A 21,828-nucleotide genomic window follows, 5' to 3' on the forward strand; every position below is an offset into this window, starting at 1 on the left:
ATTAAGGGTCTAGTATCTAGGCTATCTAAAGTGCTCATAGAAATTACAAAAGGACAAACCACTCAATTTAAAAATGGGCAAAGGACTTGAATTGACATTTGTCCAAAGTAAATATACAGATGGCCAAAAAGTATGTGAAAAGATGCTCAACATCATTAACCATTGGGAAAATACACATCAAAACTATGAGATACCACCTCACACCTACTAGGATGGTTAAAACCACCAACAGCAACAACAACAAAATGCAGAAAAGAACAAGTGTTGATGAGGATGTGAAGAAATTGGAAGCCTCACATATTGCTGGTGGGACTGTAAAGTGGTCCAACCACTTTGGACCACAGTTTGGAAAACAGTTTGGCACCTCCTCAAACAGTTAAAGATAGAATTATGATATAATTCCATCATTCCACTCCTAGGCATTACTCAAAAGAATTGAAAACAGGCGCTCACATAAGTACGTGCACACATATGCTTATGCCAGCACTAGTCACAACAGCCAAGGAGTAGAAATAGTGCAAATGACCATCAGTTGAGTCAATAAACGAACTGTGGCATATCCATACAATAAAATATTATTCAACCATAAAAAGGAATGAAGTAATGATACATGGTCCATCGTGGAGGAATCTCAGAAATATTCTGTTAAGTAGAACAAGCCAGACACAAGAGGTCACACATTGTATGATTCCATTTATATTAAACATCCCAAATAAGTAAATCCTTAGAGACAGAATGCATATTGCTGTTTGCCAGCGACTGGGAGGAGGGCAGAATGGGAAGAAAATGCTTCATGGGTAAGAGGTTTCCGTGTGGAGTGATGGAAATGTTTTGCACCTAGACAGAGTTGATGCTTACCAACATTGTGAAAGTCCTGAGGGCCACTGAACTGTCCACTAAATGGTTCATTTTATGTTATGTGAATTTCACTTCAATAAATTATTTTAAATGCACTAAGCTATTAAAAAATATAACCTACAATCCCACACATACCTCGTCATAAACTCTGTGGGATAGACTAATGTGTAAATGTACTTTTCTCTGGAGAAGAAACAAGAAAGGAGGAGGTGCATACTCTCAAATGGTAACTTTGGACAAGGAAAGGTTGGGCTCTCTTCCTGGCTCACATCATTATGGTAATTATTTCATAAAATGAAAAGTTTCCATTTCCCCCATGTATCCAGTTCATTCTAACACATTTCCTCTGGCTTACTGACAGCCCATTTAAACACGTTTCTTGTATTTTACAGACATACTTGGCAAGTGCAAGACAAAATTGACGCAAACAATGTGGCTTACACAACTGGGAAGCTAAGCTTTCACACTGATTATCCAGCCCTCCATCATCCACCTGGGGTAAGGTGAGCCTCAACATATTTTCCACAAGGCAGGCCAAGGATCAATATCCAAGGACCAATATCCTCCTATATTTTGAGTCTAAAGACTCTATGTTTCACTAGCTAATTTGTCCTACATAGATCCTTCTTCAAGCATAATCCAAACACGAAAGCTCTGTTCCTAAAATCCTGAATAGCCTGACATTCCCAAGGGATAGAAGATTTTGGTGTATTTTTTAAAAAATATTTCTTTGTTTCCTTTTGGAAATAACTATTGGCACTTTTTGCTTTGCCTAGACAAATTTTATGATAGCAGTACGTCTTGAGGTCCTTTTGCATATTTACCATTCCCAAGAGAGTTAAAAGGGAAAATGAAACCAGGGAACACAATGTAGGGTTTTCCCATTAAGTCACATGGCCACTAATCTTATCAGTTAGCCATCACTGCATAAAAACCACTTCATAATTTAGTGGCTTAAAAGAATACCATTGGGGTGCCTGGGTGGCTCAATCAGTTAAGCATCTGCCTTCGACTCAGGTCATGTTCCCTGGGTCCTGGGATGGAACCCCATATCTGGTTCCCTGCTCATCAGGGAGCCTGCTTCTCCCTCTGCTGCTGCCCCTGTTTGTGCGCGCTCTCTCTCTCTTAAATAAATAAATAAAATCTTTTAAAAAAATAACTAGAATAGCCATTTACTTAGCACATGTTTTTACAGTTTGGGCTGTGTTCAGCTGGGCAGTTCTGCTGTTGGGCTGACTAGGAGCTGATTGACCTGGGTGGAAAACCTAAGGTGGCTTGTCTCTGCTCCACTTGATCTGTCATCCTCCAGCAGTGAATTTTCAGAGAGCAAGCCAAAACATAAGGGCCTCTTGAGACCTACATTAGTAATCAGCACAATGTCAAATGGACGAAATAAAGTTTAAAAAATTAGACTAGAAGGGACGCCTGGGTGGCTCAGTTGGTTAAGCGTCTGCCTTTGGCTCAGGTCATGATCTCCAGGGTCCTAGGATCAAGTCCCGCATTGGGCTCCTTGGTCAGTGGGGAGTCTGCTTCTCTCTCAGCCTGCCGCTCCCCCTGCTTCTGCTCTCTCTCTCTGACAAATAAATAAATAAAATCTTTTAAAATAATAGACTAGAAAACTAAAGATTCTAATTTAATATTTTATTTATTTGCTATTTTTTATGAGTTTAGGTTTTGTTTCCAGGTTAAAATTGAAAGCCTAAGGCAAAGTGATTACATGGCTTTGTAAATATTCTTGAAGTACAATATAATGCTTGACATTTTCATAGCATTTTTTACTTTTTCAAAGTATTGCTACATATATATTATGTTGTCTGATCCCTCTTAACATTCCTGTAAGGCAGACGATTGATCATGTGTTTTTATGTTAGATGACAAAATGACACACAGCAACGTTAAATGCTTTCACTGAGTGACATCGGATAAAAGGACATTTAAAATGGAACCCAGGCCTCTGATTAGTTAAGTTTTTTCACCATACCATGCTGCTCTTGAGCTGGACTTTCTAATTACCATAATTTACATAATGTGATGAGCAGAGACATCATCAGACATTACAAACTCTTTAAATACAGGAACTGAATCTTCCACTTCTATCGCAAGACTTAGCCCAGCACATTTCACATAATAGACTTCAAAGATATGCTATAAAGAGGCAAAGGAACACCACAGAGTTGTACCTGTCTCCATCAGTGAATGAAACATTCAAAGATAAGTGAACTGATAGAAGCTTCTTAAGTGAAAGATGATTCCTAAAATGTCTAGATTGTAGTAGGAGAATAATTAGAGTGTAGGCAGCTGTTTGTGCTATTGGTCAAGTTTCCATTTGGAATCATTTAGGGGTCTTTGTATCAAAGTTTGAGCTTTTTTACAACAAATAGAATAAGTCACTTTTCACTGCAGATGAAATGATCTGAATAATGAGTTATCTGTTGAAAGTTGAATTTCATCAATTTGGATCATGTGGGGCAGGGATAAGGTGACACTTTTTTTTTTTTAAGATTTTATTTATTTATTTGACAGAAAGAGACAGAGCGAGAGAGGGAACACAAGCAGGGGGCGTGGGAGAGGGAGAAGCAGGCTTCCCACTAAGCAGGGAGCCTGACGCGGGGCTTGATCCCAGGACCCTGGGATCATGACCTGAGCCGAAGGCAGACACTTAATGACTGAGCCACCCAGGTGCCCCGAGGTGACACGTCTTTAAAGAAACACAGATGTTCCTTTGCTCACTGTCTTTGGCCCAAAAGTCCCATGCTGCTATAATGTAACATCTAGAAAGAAAATATTTTTGGTTCTGAATGAATTATGTGAAATAGATTTTGATTTTATACACATCAGGTGTATATGTACTGTTTGAATTAGGTGACAGAAGTGTTGTCTGGCACCATCATATTTTTTCTTTCATAAGATTGCATTAAAATATAAATATATAAAAGAAGATTAGTATTTGGCCGTGTCATATATGTAAAAGACATCAATTGATCTTTTTTTTAAAGATTTATATTTGAAATATTCTGTGACTTCATTATGGCAAAATCTAAGAGGATTTAAAGAACCCTGATTCTCTCAAAGACAGAGTTGTGCCATTGTTTTGCCTTCTTGGAGTTTGGTAGACTTGAGGCTGATGTTTCCATTTTATCCTCTTGTTGATCATGCTGCTTCACCCTTTATTGCCCTGCTGATGAGATGGTTTTCTACAGCGACTGGTCAGCTTATGCACATATTTTTTCAAGCTTAAAAAACTAGCATCAGTTTAAGGTTGGAACAAGATTATTAATGTAGATCAGTCCTCTCCTAACATCAGAAAATAAGGCATAATCAACCTGAAATGGGAATTTAAATTTACAAAGCACATACATACATATACCACACAGTACTAAACTATTGAGTCCCATAAAAGAATTTCCCCCTTTTATAGGTAAAGAACTTGCTGTACGACGATTTTGAGGCAAATAGACAAAGGTTTGAATGTCAATTTTGCCATGTGTAGCTGAGTTCTTACTAGCTGGCCAACTTTTTCACTTCTCAGTCTCAGGTTCTTCAATCATAAAATGGAGAGGAAAGTATGAAATTCTAAGGACTGTTGTGAGAAATTGATAAATGTACAATCATAATTTGAGAACAAGTATGTATAAGATTGAAAATATTGAGAAAATGTGTGCATTTGGGGGAAGAAGGTAGGATTTGTGTTCTAGATCTGCATTACCCGATATAGTAGACACTAGCCATATATGATCATTTAAATTTTAATTTAAATTAATTATGTTTAAATGAAATTTAAAATGCAGTTCTTCAGTCACATTGACCACATTTTAAGTGCAACAATAGCCATGTGGGACTAGTGTCTACGTATTGGGCAATATAGAAGAACATTTCTGTCACTGCAGAAAGTTCGAATGGACAGCACTGTTCTAGACCATTTATGGAAATAACCAAGTGGTATTTTCCCCTCTCATATTCCCCCTATTCTGGATGTTTGATCATATTTGCTTCTTTCTTATTTTTGTTTAACTCAGAATAAAGTTTTCACAGCTGAACAGTGTTCATTTCTTTAAGCAGAAAATCTGGTTCTAAACTTAGGTAATCAAAATCACTCACTCACGCTAACTAAAGGAGTCATAGAAACTCCATCCAAAAAATATATTTATAACATTTTACTAATTTTTGCTTTTCAAAATGAAATAATGTTGAACATTTCCCCCTAAATCTTAGTAAAAATAAATATCCTTTTTGTTTCTTATTCCCAGTGTTTCTTGGGTTTATCCATCCCCATAGCCCCACCCAACCTCCATTCCCTTCTTATCCTTATACCTGAACTGTCTCTTTAAAATCTCAAGTAGTCACTGTCTCACTAATTCCCCCCTTAAAAAAAAAAAAATGTATCCTATGTAACACCACTGGACTGATATTCTTCAACACAGTCTTGGCTACATTACATCTATAATGTAAAACTCTTTAACAATTCCTCTCTGTGCACAAGAGAATGTTCAATATTCTTCATCTGACATTCAAGACTCCATGACGAAGGCTTCACTGACCTTTTCAACTGGATTTATCCTTTTTAGTCGCGAACCTCTATTGCAACCAAACTTTTTGATACCTAGTGAGGCGTGCATTTTTGCACATCTGTTATCACTGCACTTGATTTGCTCTCTGCATTCTGCTCTGCGTATCCAAAATCTTATCCATCTTCCTTTGCCCAGTTGAAATCCCACCTCCCCTGTAAAACCAACATGAAGCGAGTCAATACTCCAACATGAAGTGTTCGCTCCCTGCAGCTATTATGATCTGTGCCTTTTGTTTACTAATGAACATTATTATGCCTATGTTCATGTCTCACACTGAAACAATGTTTGAACTATAGAATATTGGTTAAAAGCAACTTTTTTCTCTCCAATCCCTTTCCCTGCTGACACAAAAGAGATTTAAGAGGTTTGTTGACTTTAGTGCATTCATAACTTTCTGAATCTTTAACAGTGTTAAAAAATGTAAACGTTTACCATTTTAAAATGCATTTCTCTATTTCTTTTTACAGGTTCAGTTTCTGCACTGCATAAAGCAAACAGTCACTGGGGGTGATTCAGAAATTGTAGATGGGTTTAACATATGCCGAAAGCTCAAGGAAAAAAATCCTCGCGCATTCCAGATTTTGTCCTCCACTTTTGTGGACTTTACAGACATTGGAGTGGATTACTGTGATTTCTCTGTACAATCCAAACACAAGATTATAGAGTAAGTACTATTTATACATTTCTCATAGCAATTAAATAGCTGACTGCAAAAGCTTCATTACCCTAAATCTAAAACTTAAAACAGAAGAAAGCTTCAATTAACTCCAGAGCTTATTTTTTATTAACAGTTTAATCCAATTTTAGAGGGAAAAAGAAAAAACAGAATATTTTCACCATAAAAAAATCATTATCAAATTCCATGAACTCTCTTCCTAATTATTATAAGAGAAATAACTAAGACTTTATGTACATTTGACTTTTTTCACATACAAGTTCTACAGAAGTATAATCAGTACGATTGTAGTAGTCAGAATCCTTCAGCCAGAAAGGAAAAGAATCTAACTCAAATTAGGTATAGCTGTTAGATAAACAACGTCATCTGATATTGATCTCTTTTTTCTTCATCTCTTAGCTTTGCCATCCTCTGTGTTGGTTTCCTTTGCAAAGATGTCAGTAGAATCTCTGCATTTTCATTGTCCTCAGAGCTGGTAATCACATACACAGAAAGCCCTTGTTTCCCAATAGTTACAACAAAACTAGATGACTCACTGCCAGATTTGTATTTAAGTCCATCCTTGAAACACTCACCATGGCCAGGAAGTCAGAGAATTCAACTGGCCATTCCTGGATTACATGTTCATCTCCAGAGCAAAGTCAGTCTCATTTGTGAGAATGAAACAGGAATGTCTGCCTAAATTGATGCCAACAAAAATCATATTTCCCTGCATACGACATTTTATCACTTTTTCATTTAACATTATTTTAACATAATTTTTCTAAGTATCTACAAAGGCCACAGATTTATCCTTTTATTCGAGAATTATCTTACCTTGTGCTTTCTTGGAATCGATTTATTTAATCAGACCTCAGTTCATGAATTTTGGGGTGTTTCCAATTTTTATTTTATCTTATTTATTTATTTTACTTAGTTAACATACAGCACAATATTGGTTTCTGGAGTAGAATTCATCACTTACATACAACACCCAGTGCTCATCACAAAAAGCGCCCTCCTTAATACCCATCACCCATCTAGCCCATCCCCCATCTACCTCCCTCCAGCAACCCTTGGTTTATTCTCTATCTTTAAGAGTCTCTTATGGCTTATTTCCCTCTCTCCTTTATCCCCACCCCTTCCCATATGTTCATCTTTTTTCTTTCTTAAATTCCACATATGAGTGAGATCGTATGGTATTTGTCTTTTTCAGCCTGACTTACTTCACTCAGCATAATACTCTCTAGCTCTATCCATGTCATTGCAAATGGCAAGATTTCATTCTTTTTGATGGTTGAGCAATATTCCAATGTGTACATATACTACATCTTCTTTATTCATTCATCAGTCGACAGACATTTGGGCTCTCTCTATAGTTTGGCTATTGTGGATAATGCTGCTATAAACATCGGGGTACATGTATGCCTTTAAATCTGTATTTTTGTATCCTTTGGGTAAATACCTAGTAGTGCAGTTACTGGGTCATAGGGGTGTTTCCAACTTTAGAGTTGCGTTTGTATTCTTCTTTTAGTAGAAGCCAAATCATTTGAAAATTAACTCATTTAACAAATAATGAAATCCCCAATATACAAACTCATCTTTCTTATATAAACATATGGCCTTCATTTATTCATTCAACAAGTTTTTATTGAAAGCAGCTACTCTTCTTAGTGGTTGGGATACATCCATGGACAAAACAAAGATTCCTGCCCTCATGTAGCTTAAAGCCTAATGGGGGAAAAGGAAATTCGAGATTTTAAAACAAATGAGTAAATTACAGTGACCATTAAAACATTTTTTAAGTATTTAAGAAAAAAGGAAAAGTAGGGAAGAATAAGGGGAATCCGTAGAACCAGAGACTTAGGGAAGATGGAACTTGCATTATTCATGTGTGGTGAGGAAAAGATTTCCTGAGTAGGTGATATTTGAGCATATCTTAAAATTTAATCTTTAAAAATTTAAAGGACTGAAGGAGTTTGTCCAGAAGAGGAACAGTTTCCAGACCTAGCTAGAGCAAGTGTCCTAAGAAGGCTCTAAGAACACATCTGGTGTGTTCAAAGGACAGAACGAGGCTGGTGTGGAGCAGAGTTTTAAGAGAGGAGGTCAGACGGGAGTAAGTTCATGTCAAGCCTTGTTATCCATTGTTTAGAAACATACTGCCTTTCACGCCTAGTGAAATAGGGAGCTGCTGCGAGATTTCGAGCAGAAGAGAGACATTTATATTTATATAAACTTATTTACATTTTAAATGGGTCACCCTGGCTGTTCTGCAGAATATGGTGAAGAAGAGCAAGGGCAGGAACAGGAAGACCAGTCAGGAAGCCACTGCAGGACGGTAGGCTACAGGTAGGGTAACTTGAACGTGAGTAGCCCGTGTGGTGGTAGAGGCAGTGTGAAGTGTTTAAGGATGTGTTACGGCAAACAGCACATTTTCCTGACAGATGGGATGAAAGGTGTGAGAGAAAGATAGCCATCAGAAATAAATTCTAGTTCAGAATACTCTTCTCTGAGAGGTCAGTCACCAAGGTGGAAAAGAGAAGAAATAATTCTTGGACTCCTAGTTTTAACATGACAGTTTTAACTATTCAAAAATTACCTTAACAATCCACAACAGATTGCACAATTTTGTTGTGGCAGAATATAATTGCAGATTCTGCAAGGCTAGTGAACGAAGGCAAAACAAATAAACAAACCCTTAGTTATTGAGTGAGATTAACTGAATGCTCCTCATCTGAATCATAATTTGTCTTTGTTATTTTTTGTAGTAGAATTCCAGAATTTGGTCATTGTCAAACGTTAAGGTCTCAGGGGATATCCCTAGAGAATATCAAGTGGTTATTGTTAATCCACTCAAAATGTATTTTTAACAACAGGGGGTGAAACAAATAGGGTTTTCAATTAATTGAGGGACTTGGTTGCCTGTGTGTTTGGGTTAATTTAATATTCCTCATGGTTAAATGTTTAACTCCTTTGAGATGTTTATGTCCTATCTAGTATAAAAAGATCTTGGAGGCTGCTGGCAGAGTTAGGGTACAATGAAGTATAATGAAAAATAAACAGATAAAGAAACTAGGAAAAATAATAATGGTGAGACTAAGCTACAGCAGTGCATCCTCATGCTTACAAGTTCAATCCCATGAATACCGTTCCTACTCCTTGCCTCGTTAGTGGTGCCAATCATGGTCTAATGACTCAGACTTGCTAAGCTACAGTCACAATATTAATGCCTACCACATACAACCAAAGTGGGAATTATAGAGACAATAGATAGACTCCCCTACTGCCTGGCTCTGAAAGAGAATAAATTTTTTAGCTAGCTAAAATTCTATAAAGTCCAACACAACTACTAGTGATAGATTTCAGTTTCAGCTCTGAGTTTCTACAAACCAAAGCAAGGAGGGAACATAATCTATTTGCAAGATTCAAGACACTTCTAAAGTGTGAAATAAATTTTTCCTGCAGAGCCCAGTAAAATGTGATGTGGTGGGCAAACCCACAGTGACATACCCACAACAAAATCAAGTAGTCCCATCAAATATCACAACTTTCAATGAGACAGACTATTGTAACTAACAAGGAGTATCCATGGCACCAAATTTGATTGCAGGAAATGATTCTACAATCCTTTCACTGGGTTCCTTTGTTGGCATCACTGATGACATTTTGCTTTTGCTGATTTGCAGTCAGCAGGCTGCTGGTTTACATTTAAATGTGTGCCCCTTATGTACTGCTAGAATGTAACCACTTACTCTTCCTCTTTGGAGGCTTTTTACCCTTCCTGAGCATGTAGCCCTGCTGCATTGGGACCTCCCTTTCATTCTGTGGCTGCACACAGAACACTTACCGGGACTCAAGTTTGCGTTTTAGGTTGATCTTCAAGATGTCAACCAATCATCTCCTCTAACATTGTTCAATCCTTAGAATAATGTCTTCTCTAGACCTCAAAACTAAATTTTCTTTCTTTTCCCCTCATGTCATTGCTGAAAATGCTAAATAATTAATTTGTGTCTTTTTTTCTCAGATAGAAAGTAAACACCAGGCGAAAGGAGACAGAGACTGTTTCTCTCTCGATCTCTCTCTCTCTCCCAGAAAGAGATCGAGAGAAAATATTATTATTATCTACATATATGAACTCTTTGGAAAAGAAGAGTGTAATACAATGGTCCATGGGGCACACAATTCTGATTTTCCTTAAATTGATGAGTCACAAAATTCTTTTCATGATATATGAGGATACACACACAGACTCTAAAAGAGAGAGCTCATTACTAGCATAACAATTTCCATCAAGGAATTATGGTGTTAATGAAAAAAAATAAACAGATCACCAGAGTGCTTGTGTAGAAGACCTCCAAGAGGTTTCAAAGTCATGACAACTTTGTCGGTAACACAGAGGATGGTACAAAGGGTGTCATTATATGTACAGAAAATAGGATTGGGGAAAAGGGAGAGAGAAGGGAAATTGAGTCAGGAGCCATAAGGCTAGAATCTTAAGATTAAAAGACAAAATGGCCTCAAACTGAAAGGGTCTGAAACCCGCAGTGTAAACTCTAACATGGCAATTGAAAGGTCAGGTACTGCCCTTTGTGCCACTCAAACCTGGAGGCCCACAGTCTCTTCTGCTGACTGACGTTTTCCTTGATTCTTTGTTCATAAAGCCACAACCTGCAGGCCACAGACTATTCTTTATCTATGTGGAGAGGATGTGGGGAGGAGGGAGGGCACTCCTTGCTTATTCAGTCATATTTGCTTCTTAGTCAATATATGTAAATTCTGGTTTTAAGAGTCCAAGAGCCTTATTGAAAACCTGTTCCTTTCTTTCACTTTCTTTCCCCAGGGTGGGTTCAAGAGGTAATTTTCCATCACTACCAAAATGCAAAGCGTTGGGGCTAAAGACCAGTTCTTAGAGTTTACCATTATAACTGCCTTTGGCTCAGAGGATTGAATATTAATCTGAGTCACAAATCACAGGGACCCAGAGAGCCACAATTTATATAGCACAGGCAATCACATTTTCCTCCTATACCCTGCTTGTTGATAATGGTTTACTCTGTGTGATTGGTCAGCTAAGTGTGATCTAGACCCCAAATCAATGTCACCAAGCCCTTGCGTACATGCAACCGTCTCTTTGGTTTGACCCACCAGGTCTGGTTCCCCGAGAGCTGTAGGATCATACTACCACCTCCTGGGCTGGCCCAGGAACAACTCTAGGCACTTTGCCACCATCCTTGCCCACCTTCAGTTTTTATCCATCCTTCCGTTTTTCTATCTAAAGAAAGGATAGAGTTGGTAGATGCTTTAGGACTGGCTGAAAGTTTACCTTCCCAATAAGTTTAAAAATATATCTTCCTTTTGCTTCCATGTATAGACAGTGCTCATGCTGTGCTACTGATAATGAGCATAGCTTAAATTAAAAAATAATGGTATTTTTTTTTACATCGAAAGTAATATTACCTTACATTGTCATGATCATGATGCATATTCTAAGGAAGGATAGAGAGATCACAATATACTATCTCAAAAGTACTAAAAAGACTTTGGTATTCTCCCAACGTACTGAAAAAAGTATAGAGAATCACATATGCAATGAATATTTACTAACTGCCTACTATGTGCAGGCTCTATGTTAAATGCTGAGAATACAACATTAAATGAGATAGAGTATTGGTGTTTTAGAAGCCTATATACTAAGATACATAGTATAGATAGAGTCTTAAGTGTGAAATAAATTTTCACATATCCCCCAAAAACATATCCCAGGCTAGATTCTTCTTTTCTCTGTGTCTTGGTTTCCCTACCTGTAAACTAGGGATTGAATTAGAAGAGTGAATTTCAAACTTTTAGAAAATAGATTTTTCTTCCCAATCATGCTTCAAAAAAATTATACTTAAAACCCTAATAAAGTGGTTGACCCATGAACTTGTAACATTAAAAATACTTTAATACATAAAAGCTACTATTTTAAAAAATGAAGAATGAATTCATTTCCCGAAATATATAAAAAAAATTTTTAACTGGAATCTTTCAGTAACTTTTATTTTAAATTGATTTGAATCATTCTGGCATTTATGTAGTGGTAAGTCTTCAAAAAATACCTGCTAAATGGATGGCCAACATGAAAAGATATTCAACATCATTAATCATCAGGGAAATGCAAATCAACACCACAATGAGCTATCACCTCACATCTGTCAGAATGGCTAAAATCAAACACACAAGAAACAGCAAGTGTTGATGAGGATGCGGAGAAAAAGGAACCCTCGTGCACTGTTGGTGGGAATGCAAACTGGTGCAGCCACTGTGGAAAACAGTACAAAGGTTCCTCAAAAAGTTAAAAATAGAATTACCCCACAATGCAGTAATTACACTATGTAGAATTTAAGAAACAAGACAAAGGGAAAAAAAGAGACAAACCAAGAAACAGACTCTTAGCTACAGAGAACAAATTGATGGTTGCCAGAGGGGAGGGGAGCAGGGAAATAGGCAAAATAGGTAAAGGGGATTAAGAGCACACTTATCTTGATGAGCACTGGATGATGCACAGAATTGCCATATCCCTATATTATACACATAAAGCTTAATATAACACTGTATGTTAACTATAATGAATTTAAAATCCTTTAAAAACTGCTAAATGAATGAATAAAGAACAAATGAATACATCATACCACAGATAGCCATAATACCTTTTGTACATGTTTTTGGATTCTTTAATACTATATTTCAGACATATCTTCCGAGACAAATTGACCCTCAGAAATGTAAATAAATACTTCATGGCTTTTTAACTTTTTTCTCTTTAAAAAACAGATTAGATGATAAAGGCCAAGTGGTTCGCATCAACTTCAATAATGCAACCAGAGATACAGTATTTGATGTACCTGTTGAAAGAGTTCAGCCTTTTTATGCTGCTCTGAAGGAGTTTGTTGACCTCATGAACTGTAAAGAATCCAAGTTTACTTTCAAGATGAATCCAGGTCAGTGAGCACATTTTCTTAAGCAACTGAAAACATGGATGTTCTTCAACCTTAACCATGTAGAGCATTATCTCGAGCAGTTTTTCTCAAATGTGGCATGTGAAACACTTAGAATCTTTGTGAGCAGCCCCCATCCCTGCTCTGTTGCCTCTCCAGACTTAAAAATACTCATTCTTTACAAATTCTTAGGGAATCTTTAAGCACAGTGAAATTTAATAACCTCCAACCTAAAGAAGAAATATGTGAAAGACAAGCTACAAGCCAAATGAAATCTCATGTCTGAGGTCAAGACTGATGACTTTTATTTTCTGTCCTGATAGTCAATATGAACTGAGGTTTCTGTTTGATTCTTCTATCCCAGTAAACAAATAAAATTATCCCCATGATTCTCACTCATGAAGTACATGAGTCACTTTTACTCATTTAACTTACCTGATCTGGCAGAGATAGTGCCACCTAAAATAAAGCAGTATTGGAAGTAGTCCAGCTATGTGAAATAAAGGAACAGAAAGCATTGTATTTGTTCTGGACCATCTCTACTCAGTGAAGTGACCTCAAACTTGAGGCTTTCCATATCTATTAGTAAAAAGCAGGATTTCTCTCTACTGTTGATTTGGCCAAGTGGGAGATACTTTTAACTTCTGATTATTTTTTGAATTGATCTTTGGCATGATAAAGTAATACTAGAAATCTCTATAAATCCACTGATCTGCAGTCACCACAGGCTGATTTTAAGAGCAATAACATATGAAATTGAAATACCAGGAGAGAAAAATACCAAAAAAATAGAAGTTGGAATCCAAGCTCCACTATTTAATGGTAGTGTTGCTTCAGGCAAATTCCTCAACTTCCTGGAGCCTCAGTTTCCTCATACGAAAAGATGAGCTAATACTCTTTTCAGGATTTTTATGAGGCTTAGAAATAATGTACACAAAATACTGGGAACATAGAAGACAAACCAAGTCACTATCCTTAAAATTATTTGAAGCTGTTAAACTGGAAATAAACATTTCTAAGTAAGAGCTAAATAACAACAAGGAAGAACAATTCAAAGTTTTACACGAAGATAGTATTTTAAATAGACATTATAAAAGTGTCTACAGATGCCTGTACTTTAAATGTCAAAAGGTCTAAAGCAGTTTGTGTCCAATAGCCTGATTTCTGTGAAAAATAAATGCACAGTTTTCAGTCAGAGAAAGACAAATAACATATGATTTTACGCATCTGTGGAATTTAAGAAACAAAACAGATGAATATAGGGGGGAATACAGAGAGGGAAGCAAACCATAAAACAGACTCTTAACTATAGAGAACAACTGAGGGTTGCTGGAGCAGAGGTGGATGGGGGGATGGGCCAAACGGGTGATGGGTGTTAAGGGGGACATTTGTTGTGATGAGCACCGAGTGCTGTATGAGAGTAATGAATCACTAAATTCTACTCCTGCAACTAATATTACACTATATGTTAACTAACTAGAATTTAGATAAAAACTTGAAACAAAAAACCCAGACAAACAAATAAACATAACTGTTTCTTGATGCGAACAAAGTAGCAATGTTATTTTGCATTTTATATTTTCTAGCTCTGCAAATCATTTAAACTCATGATTATTCATGTTGAAAAAATCTTTTGTCTAGGTGATGTGATTACTTTTGATAACTGGCGCTTACTTCATGGCCGACGTAGCTATGAAGCAGGAACTGAGATATCCCGCCATCTAGAAGGAGCTTATGCCGACTGGGATGTAGTGATGTCAAGGCTTCGTATCTTAAGGCAGAGTATCCAGAACAGAAACTGAATCTCCTGTCTATAATTTCAGTAAGATTCCAATTATAAGATATGGCAAGGTTGTCTTCACAGACCAGGATCCATGTCATTTACATATTAATTTCTTTCACATTGAACATGTCACCTTTCTTGGGCGGGTTTTCTTTTCTTCATAATCATATATAATGCCAATTTTTTAGATGTTTTAGCAGTGTTCTTTTCAAATAAAGCATCTCTTCTGCTCTATTGCATGTATGATCTAATTTCTTTTGCCTGTATATGAGAGTCTCCAGAATGCCTACAAATAGTTTTGTATCAAATAAAACTTTTTCAAATAAAGCCTTTTTTAAATAAAGCTTTTGTTTCAAATAAAGGTTGTGTTTCAAATAAAACTTGTCTCAAATAAAACATGTTTCTGCTCTGTTGCCTGTAGAGTCTCAGTTTTCATGACTGCATGTGACTGTCCCTAGCGTGATTGGAAGAAGGCTTTATATTTTCAAAGATCTGTTTTATTCACTTTTATTATAGATTTCTATTATCCAAATTTTCAGACCTCAACACCATGTGACTCAACATTTTCTTTAACAGCTGAATTATGACACCAAACCCAAACATGTCAAATTAAGAAAAAAACCTAGTCTCCCTAAGTTTTTATTGCCCTAAGTAAACATTCCTAAGGATTTCCAGAATAGCTTACACCTGTCTGTGAATCAGTTCTCATTCCTTGCCTTCAATTAATAACTAGGAAAGTTACAACCAAGGTGCACGCAACTCTCCAAACACAGACACGATGTCTGCTAACTTCAGGACAGCTTCACCTGCTGATCTTGCCTTCCTCTATGGCCACTCCTTGTCCCCAGTGGTGGAACACAGATGTCACTGCCAGCCATGAAAGTCCCGTTCCTGTTAAGCCCAGTCCCTTCCCTACCCCTGCTGAGAGCAAATTACCATTTGCTGAAATCATGGTAATACATAGATTTTTAGTTGATACTCGTGGGGACCTAACCAGCCCTCTTATTTTTAAAGTATTAATGACTGTCACCACTGTGGAGCTCTACCTGTTGCCTTAAGACCAAATGAAAACTCTACTTCCATCCATGTGTTACTTCTACCTTGCACTCACTGGGTGTCCATGGCACTGGGAGGCTAGATCATAGGTGTTGTGAGCCCACATCAGCACACCCCTCTGATTCTCTAAACTCAGTGAGTCCACATCACCAGCCCAGGCTCCCCTTTCCCTGACAACACTGCCTTTTTCTGGGCCTTCGTTGTCCTTTCCTATCATCTGGTCTTGATCGAGGTTATGGTAATATATCATGTATGATTAGTGTCTTTGAACTAAAAGAATGGGTTGGGTTCTCAACCCCATCTCTCGTAAAGCACTCCTATTGAACAGGTGAGTTCAATAGAGGCACGGCCTGATTCTAACAGGCAGCATTCAATAGCTAAAAATAATTTTCTGTAGTGACCCTAGCTTCATCCATTTACAGCATCTAAACCCTAGGCACTTGCCAGGCTGAAGTGACTTATTATACTTTTATTCTTTCAGCAGATATTTATCATATAGCTGGTATACGACATGCACTCTGCAAGACTAAGGACGGAGAAGGACTTGAGACTTGCCCGATTGTAGTCTGGTAGGGGAACAGGTAAGGATATGGATGATGATATGTTATATTAACAGAATAGTTCATAGGAAGGCAACCAAGCCAGACTGAGACGATTGATCAAAGCTTCAGACTGAGTTGAACGGGTGTCAATAGTAGTTTTTCAGGCAAAGAAGGGAACATAACAGTCCAAGTCGAAGGACAGAAGAGGCACAGAGAACTGAGAGTGAACAGAGTGCATGTGTTGACTTAAAGTGAAAAATCGTGGACCAGCAGTGGTGTAAATTCTGGGACTGGATGCCTAGGTTCAAACTATAATGATGACAGTTAACTGTGTATTTGAGCATATAACATCTTCCCTGAAGCTTCAGTTTTTCTATCTATAAGTGAGACTAGTAACAGTTCTGATCTCATTAAACGTTTATGAGGATTAAATGAACGTTCATGTAAAGCAATGTTTTCCCAGACTTCTCAAATGATGAGTCACACGTTGATTTGTGTGTGTGTTGTTTTTAAGTTTTTTAAGTTAAGTTTATGTGTGTGTGTGCATGCATATATATACACACACACACACATCTTTTTTTTTTAAGTTTTTATTTTAATTCCAGTTAACATACCATCAGTTTGTTCTCTGTAATTAAGAGTCTGTTTCTTGATTTGTCCCCCTCTCTTTTTTCTTTGCTCATTTGTTTTCTTAGATTCCACATATGAGTGAAATCATATGGTATTTGTCTTTCTCTGACTTACTTCACTTAGCATAATACACTCTAGCTCTATCCATGTCATTGCAAATGGCAAGATTTCACTTTATATGGCTGAATAATATTCCATTGTGTGTGTGTATATATATATATACATATACACACACACACACACACACACACACACACACACCACATCTTCTTTGTATACCTGGACTGCTTCCATATCTTGGCTATTGTAAATAATGCGTCTATAAACACAGGGGTGCATGTATCCCTTTAAATTAGTATTTTTGTATTCTGTGGGTAAATACCCACTAGTACAATTGCTGGATCATAGCATAATTCTATTTTTAACTGTTTGAGGAACCTCCATACTGTTTTCCACAGTGGCTGTACCACTTTACATTCCCACCAACAGTGCAATGAGGGCTCCTTTTTCTCCACATCCTTGCCAACACCTGTTACTTCTTGTGTCACTAATTTTAGCCATTCTGACAGGTGTGAGGCGATATCTCATTGTGGTGTTGATTTGCATTCCCCTGATGATGAGTGATGTTCAGCATCTTTTCATGTGTCTGTTGGCCATCTGGATGTCTTTAGAAAAATGTCTACTCATGTCTTCTGCCCATCTTTTAATTGGATTATTTGTTTTTCGGGTGTTGAGTTTTAGAACATCTTCATAGATTCTGGATACTAGCTCTTTATCAGGTATGTCATTTGCAAATATCTTCTCCCATTCCTTAGGTTGTTTTTAGTTTTGTTGATTGTTTCCTTCTCTGTGCAGAAGCTTTTTATTTTGATGAAGTCCCAATAATTTATTTTTGCTTTTGTTTCTCTTGCCTCAGGAGATATATCTAGAAAGAAATTGCTATGGCTGATGTCAAAGAAGTTACTGCCTGTGTTCTCTCCTAGGATTTTTATGGTTCCAGGTCTCATATTTAGATCTTTAATCCATTCTGAATTTATTTTTGTGTATGGTGTAAGAAAGTGACCCAGTTTCTTTTTATCTTTTTTTTTTTATTGTTGCTGACCAGTTTTCCCAACTCCATTTGTTGAAGAGACTTTTTCCCATTGCATATTCTTTCTTGCTTTGTCAAAGATTAATTGACCATATATTTATGGGTTTATATCTGGCCTTTCTATTCTGTTCCATTGATCTATTTTTATGCCAGTACCATACTGTTTTGATTACTACAGCTTTGTAATATAACTTGAAATCTGGAATTGTTTTGCTTTTCTTTTTCAAGATTGCTTTGGCTCTTCAGGGTCTTTTGTGATTCCATACAAATTTTAGAATTTGTTCTAGTTCTATGAATGCGTGTATTTTAATACAACTTCTTAGATTCATTCCCTAAAGATTATAATTCAGTGGGTCAGGAACTATATTTTTATCAAAGATCCCAGGTGATATGCCTCATCAGAAAAGTTTGAAAAATATTGATGTAAAGCATTTAGTACAGTTTCTAGCTGAAAGTAAGTACTCAACAGATGTTATCTATTATTAGTTATAACACAGGTTGTAGAGGAAGAGGGTAGATTAGGGTAAAAAGAGATATACGAAGCTGGAGACAGAGATGGGGCCAAGTCATGAAATGTCGAAATGTATGTTGCACTAAAGAGCTGATATTTTTATCTTGAAAGCAATGAGGAGCCATTTAAAAGTTTTTAAGCACTAAAGAGCCTTGATCCGATATTCATTATTTAAAGATGCATTTGGCTACATTGTGGATGGAATTGTAAATGAGCAAGACCATAAATTCACTTACGAGGTTGTGAATCTATTTACTGCAAGCAGCCGGATGAGAAATTAGGAAGGATTGAATGAGAGTGCTTGGGAGAGGGACAAGGAGAGGAGAGATACTTAGAGGCCAAATCTAGAGGACCTGAGGACCCATGGTACATAAAGAAGGAGGGAGATGTTTAAGACGTCTCCTGGGTTTCTACTTGGGAAGGATACATTAACATTGGTTCCAAGTACAAGGAGAGAAACCACAACAGCAGAAACAAGATTGTGGGCAAGAAAACAAATCCACTTTTGAGCAGACTGAATTTGAATTGCCCCCGAGTTAGTCCACTTGGCAGCAGGATGTATATGCACACACACAGCTTGGGACAGACACCTGGAATGGACAGCTCCATTTGGAAAGTATATAGATGGCAGATGAAATCATCACTTATTTTCCTGGACACATTTAGTGATTGTGACCAAGGTCACAAGCCTCATGGTAAGATGATAAGCTAGTGATACTGGCCTAGTTTGTGGAATCAGTTACACTTTAAACATAAAGAATTTGCAGTGGCTTATATTCAAACTCAGCTAGACCTCTTACATATCATATTTTGTTGCTAGAAGACAGCATTCCAAGCCAGCACCCCATGGCCTGGCTGTTTCCTTCTCTGTCAGAAATTATTTCTGCCCTGGAAAGGAGGGACAGAAGTATTGGATGCAGTTGCAACAATTTCTGAAGTGTTATAAAGGACATGACATATTATGGGCTACGGCAGCTGGTGCCGACTAAAGATGATTGGGTTTCCTGGATATAATGGTCTAAAGATTTGACTTTCCCCCAAACTCTTAATAGATCTGAGGTAACTTGGACTGGAATTTACCCATATTTGGCAGCGGGGATTCTTACTGTCTGTTCCATTGCTCTGATTTGACTTGGAGAATATTAGCTGCTTGGCTGGAGTAATCGGAATAACTCCGCAGGTCACGAGAATGACATGTCACAAAGTATCTTCACTGGTCTCTATTTCTCCCTCCAGCCAACCACTAAAAGGTGAGCAAGTGAATATTGGTACAGGGAATTTATGCAAAAGAGGGAATTTCATGGAGAAACTGAGTGACACTGAGGGTAATTTCACTGTTCAGGAATTGAAACTAGGAAACAGGAAACATTTTATAAACAAAAATACCACTTTATGTTAAATATGATTTTGAGGACACATTTGAACTGAAATCTCTTGCAGCTGTCTCTGCAATATTCTTCCCTACTGTCTTTTAAGCCTAGAAAATTCTTCCTCCTCCTTCAAAATTTAGGTTAAATTTCACCTTCACTGTGAGACCTTTCCTTATTCTTCTAGTGTGGCTTAAGTGTGGCCTTTCTTCTGGCTTCCACTGAGCCTTACATACAGGTTTGTATATTTCTCCAATCATTCTAGAAATATTCATGAGCATGTGCTATGTACCAGACACTATTTAGAGCACTAGTAATACAGTGATGAGCAAGACAGACATAAGGGCTCTCTTAGAGTTAATGGTCTAGTGGGAATATCAGGTATTGATCAAATAATCACAGAAATAAATAATCTGAATTATGGCAAATGCTATAGGTGGAAAGTCCAAAAAGCTACAGGAGCGTAAAATAAGAGGATAGGACTAAGAAAGTGGGGGCTCAGGGAAGGCTTCCCTGAGGAAGCAGCTTTTGAGCTGTTTGATGAAGAATAATATACAATGATGGATGATACTTTGGCCTCAACAGAAACTCTAAATCTAACAATAAGGAAAATTTTTAAAAGATTTTATTTTATTTATTTATATATTTAGAGAGAGAGAGAGAGAGAGAGAGCAAGCAGGGGGAGGGACAGATGGAGAGAATATCAAGCAGACTCCCCACTGAGCATGGAGCTCAACACGGGGCTCAATCTCACGACCCTGAGGTCCTGACCTGAGCCAAAATCAAGAGTCAGATGCTTCACCGACTGAGCCACACAGGCACCCCAATAAGGAAACTTTTTATCTCACAAAACATCAAGTCCAGGAGCTTCCCCATACTGTATATCCCCATTCCCACCTCTGCGGAGCTATTCTGGCTCTGTCTTCCTTCACATGTATGCTTCATCCTCTGGTAAAGCTGGTAAAATGGCTACCAAAGTTCCAGGTCTCACATTCGACATGACTGCAGAAAGAGAAAGAAACGGATTTTTCTTACCTCTCCTTCTTAGAGGCATAGAAACCCCTCCCAGAACTCCTCTGCAAGGCTTCTCCTCATGCCTTCTCAACCAGAATTAGGTCAAATACACTCGCAACCAGAATTAGGTCAAATACATGGAAATGGGATTTCCATGACAAACTTAAGCCAGGACCTGCCCTTGTGCTGAGGAGGTAGTTTCTATCTCTGGTGCACATGATCATGTGGAGAAGGAGTGAATAACTAAAAAGTTGGAATGAACATGAAGGTTAGATGGCATGTGGGCAACCATCAGTGTCTGTGCTAGATAGGAGAGACTTGTCAAGGGGAAGGGGGAAGCAGGCAGGGAGAGCATGCCAGTGAGAGCAAATAGAGTAAAGACTCTGACATGGAAGGCAGCATGGTGCCCTTGAAGAAATAAAGGAAGGCCATGAGTCTAGAAGCCAGGTAGGCAACCAACAGTGTCTAATATATTGTGAACTCTTTAGGCAGAGATACATTCATTTGTCTCTCCAGTCCCTAAATGTTTGTGGAATAAGTGAGGGGAACTAGGGTGGTGGAGTACTCTATTTTACATCCTCAATGAAATCAGGTCCCATCCTCAGGATCTCAGTCATCCAAAAAAGTCTCAATTTTTTGTGTCAGGCAGGACCTCATTTTTTCTCCTCCTCTACTGTGTAACATATTTTATCTATGCAATACCAAATTTTAGCCTCAAAAGCTTTCCCGCTTTTTCCCACTCTTTCCAAGAATCAGTCCATTCACCAATTTAAAACA

General features: G+C 37.6%; 1 protein-coding gene across 3 annotated transcripts in view; it reads left to right on the forward strand.

Annotated features, from left to right (window-relative positions):
- The window catches only part of BBOX1 (gamma-butyrobetaine hydroxylase 1), a 59,004-nt gene extending 43,763 nt beyond the window's left edge, over positions 1–15,241 (forward strand). For all 3 annotated transcript variants that reach the window (XM_027578424.2, XM_027578423.2, XM_027578425.2), the window contains 4 exons: positions 1,251–1,356; positions 5,894–6,090; positions 12,895–13,061; positions 14,700–15,241. In XM_027578424.2, coding sequence (XP_027434225.2) covers positions 1,251–1,356; positions 5,894–6,090; positions 12,895–13,061; positions 14,700–14,860 — 631 coding nt within the window. In that variant the 3' untranslated portion in view covers positions 14,861–15,241. The remainder of the gene's footprint in view (positions 1–1,250; positions 1,357–5,893; positions 6,091–12,894; positions 13,062–14,699) is intronic.
- Positions 15,242–21,828: the final 6,587 nt, after the last annotated feature.

Source organism: Zalophus californianus, chromosome 11 (genome assembly GCF_009762305.2).
Source record: "Zalophus californianus isolate mZalCal1 chromosome 11, mZalCal1.pri.v2, whole genome shotgun sequence".
Classification (NCBI taxonomy): Eukaryota; Metazoa; Chordata; class Mammalia; order Carnivora; family Otariidae; genus Zalophus; species Zalophus californianus.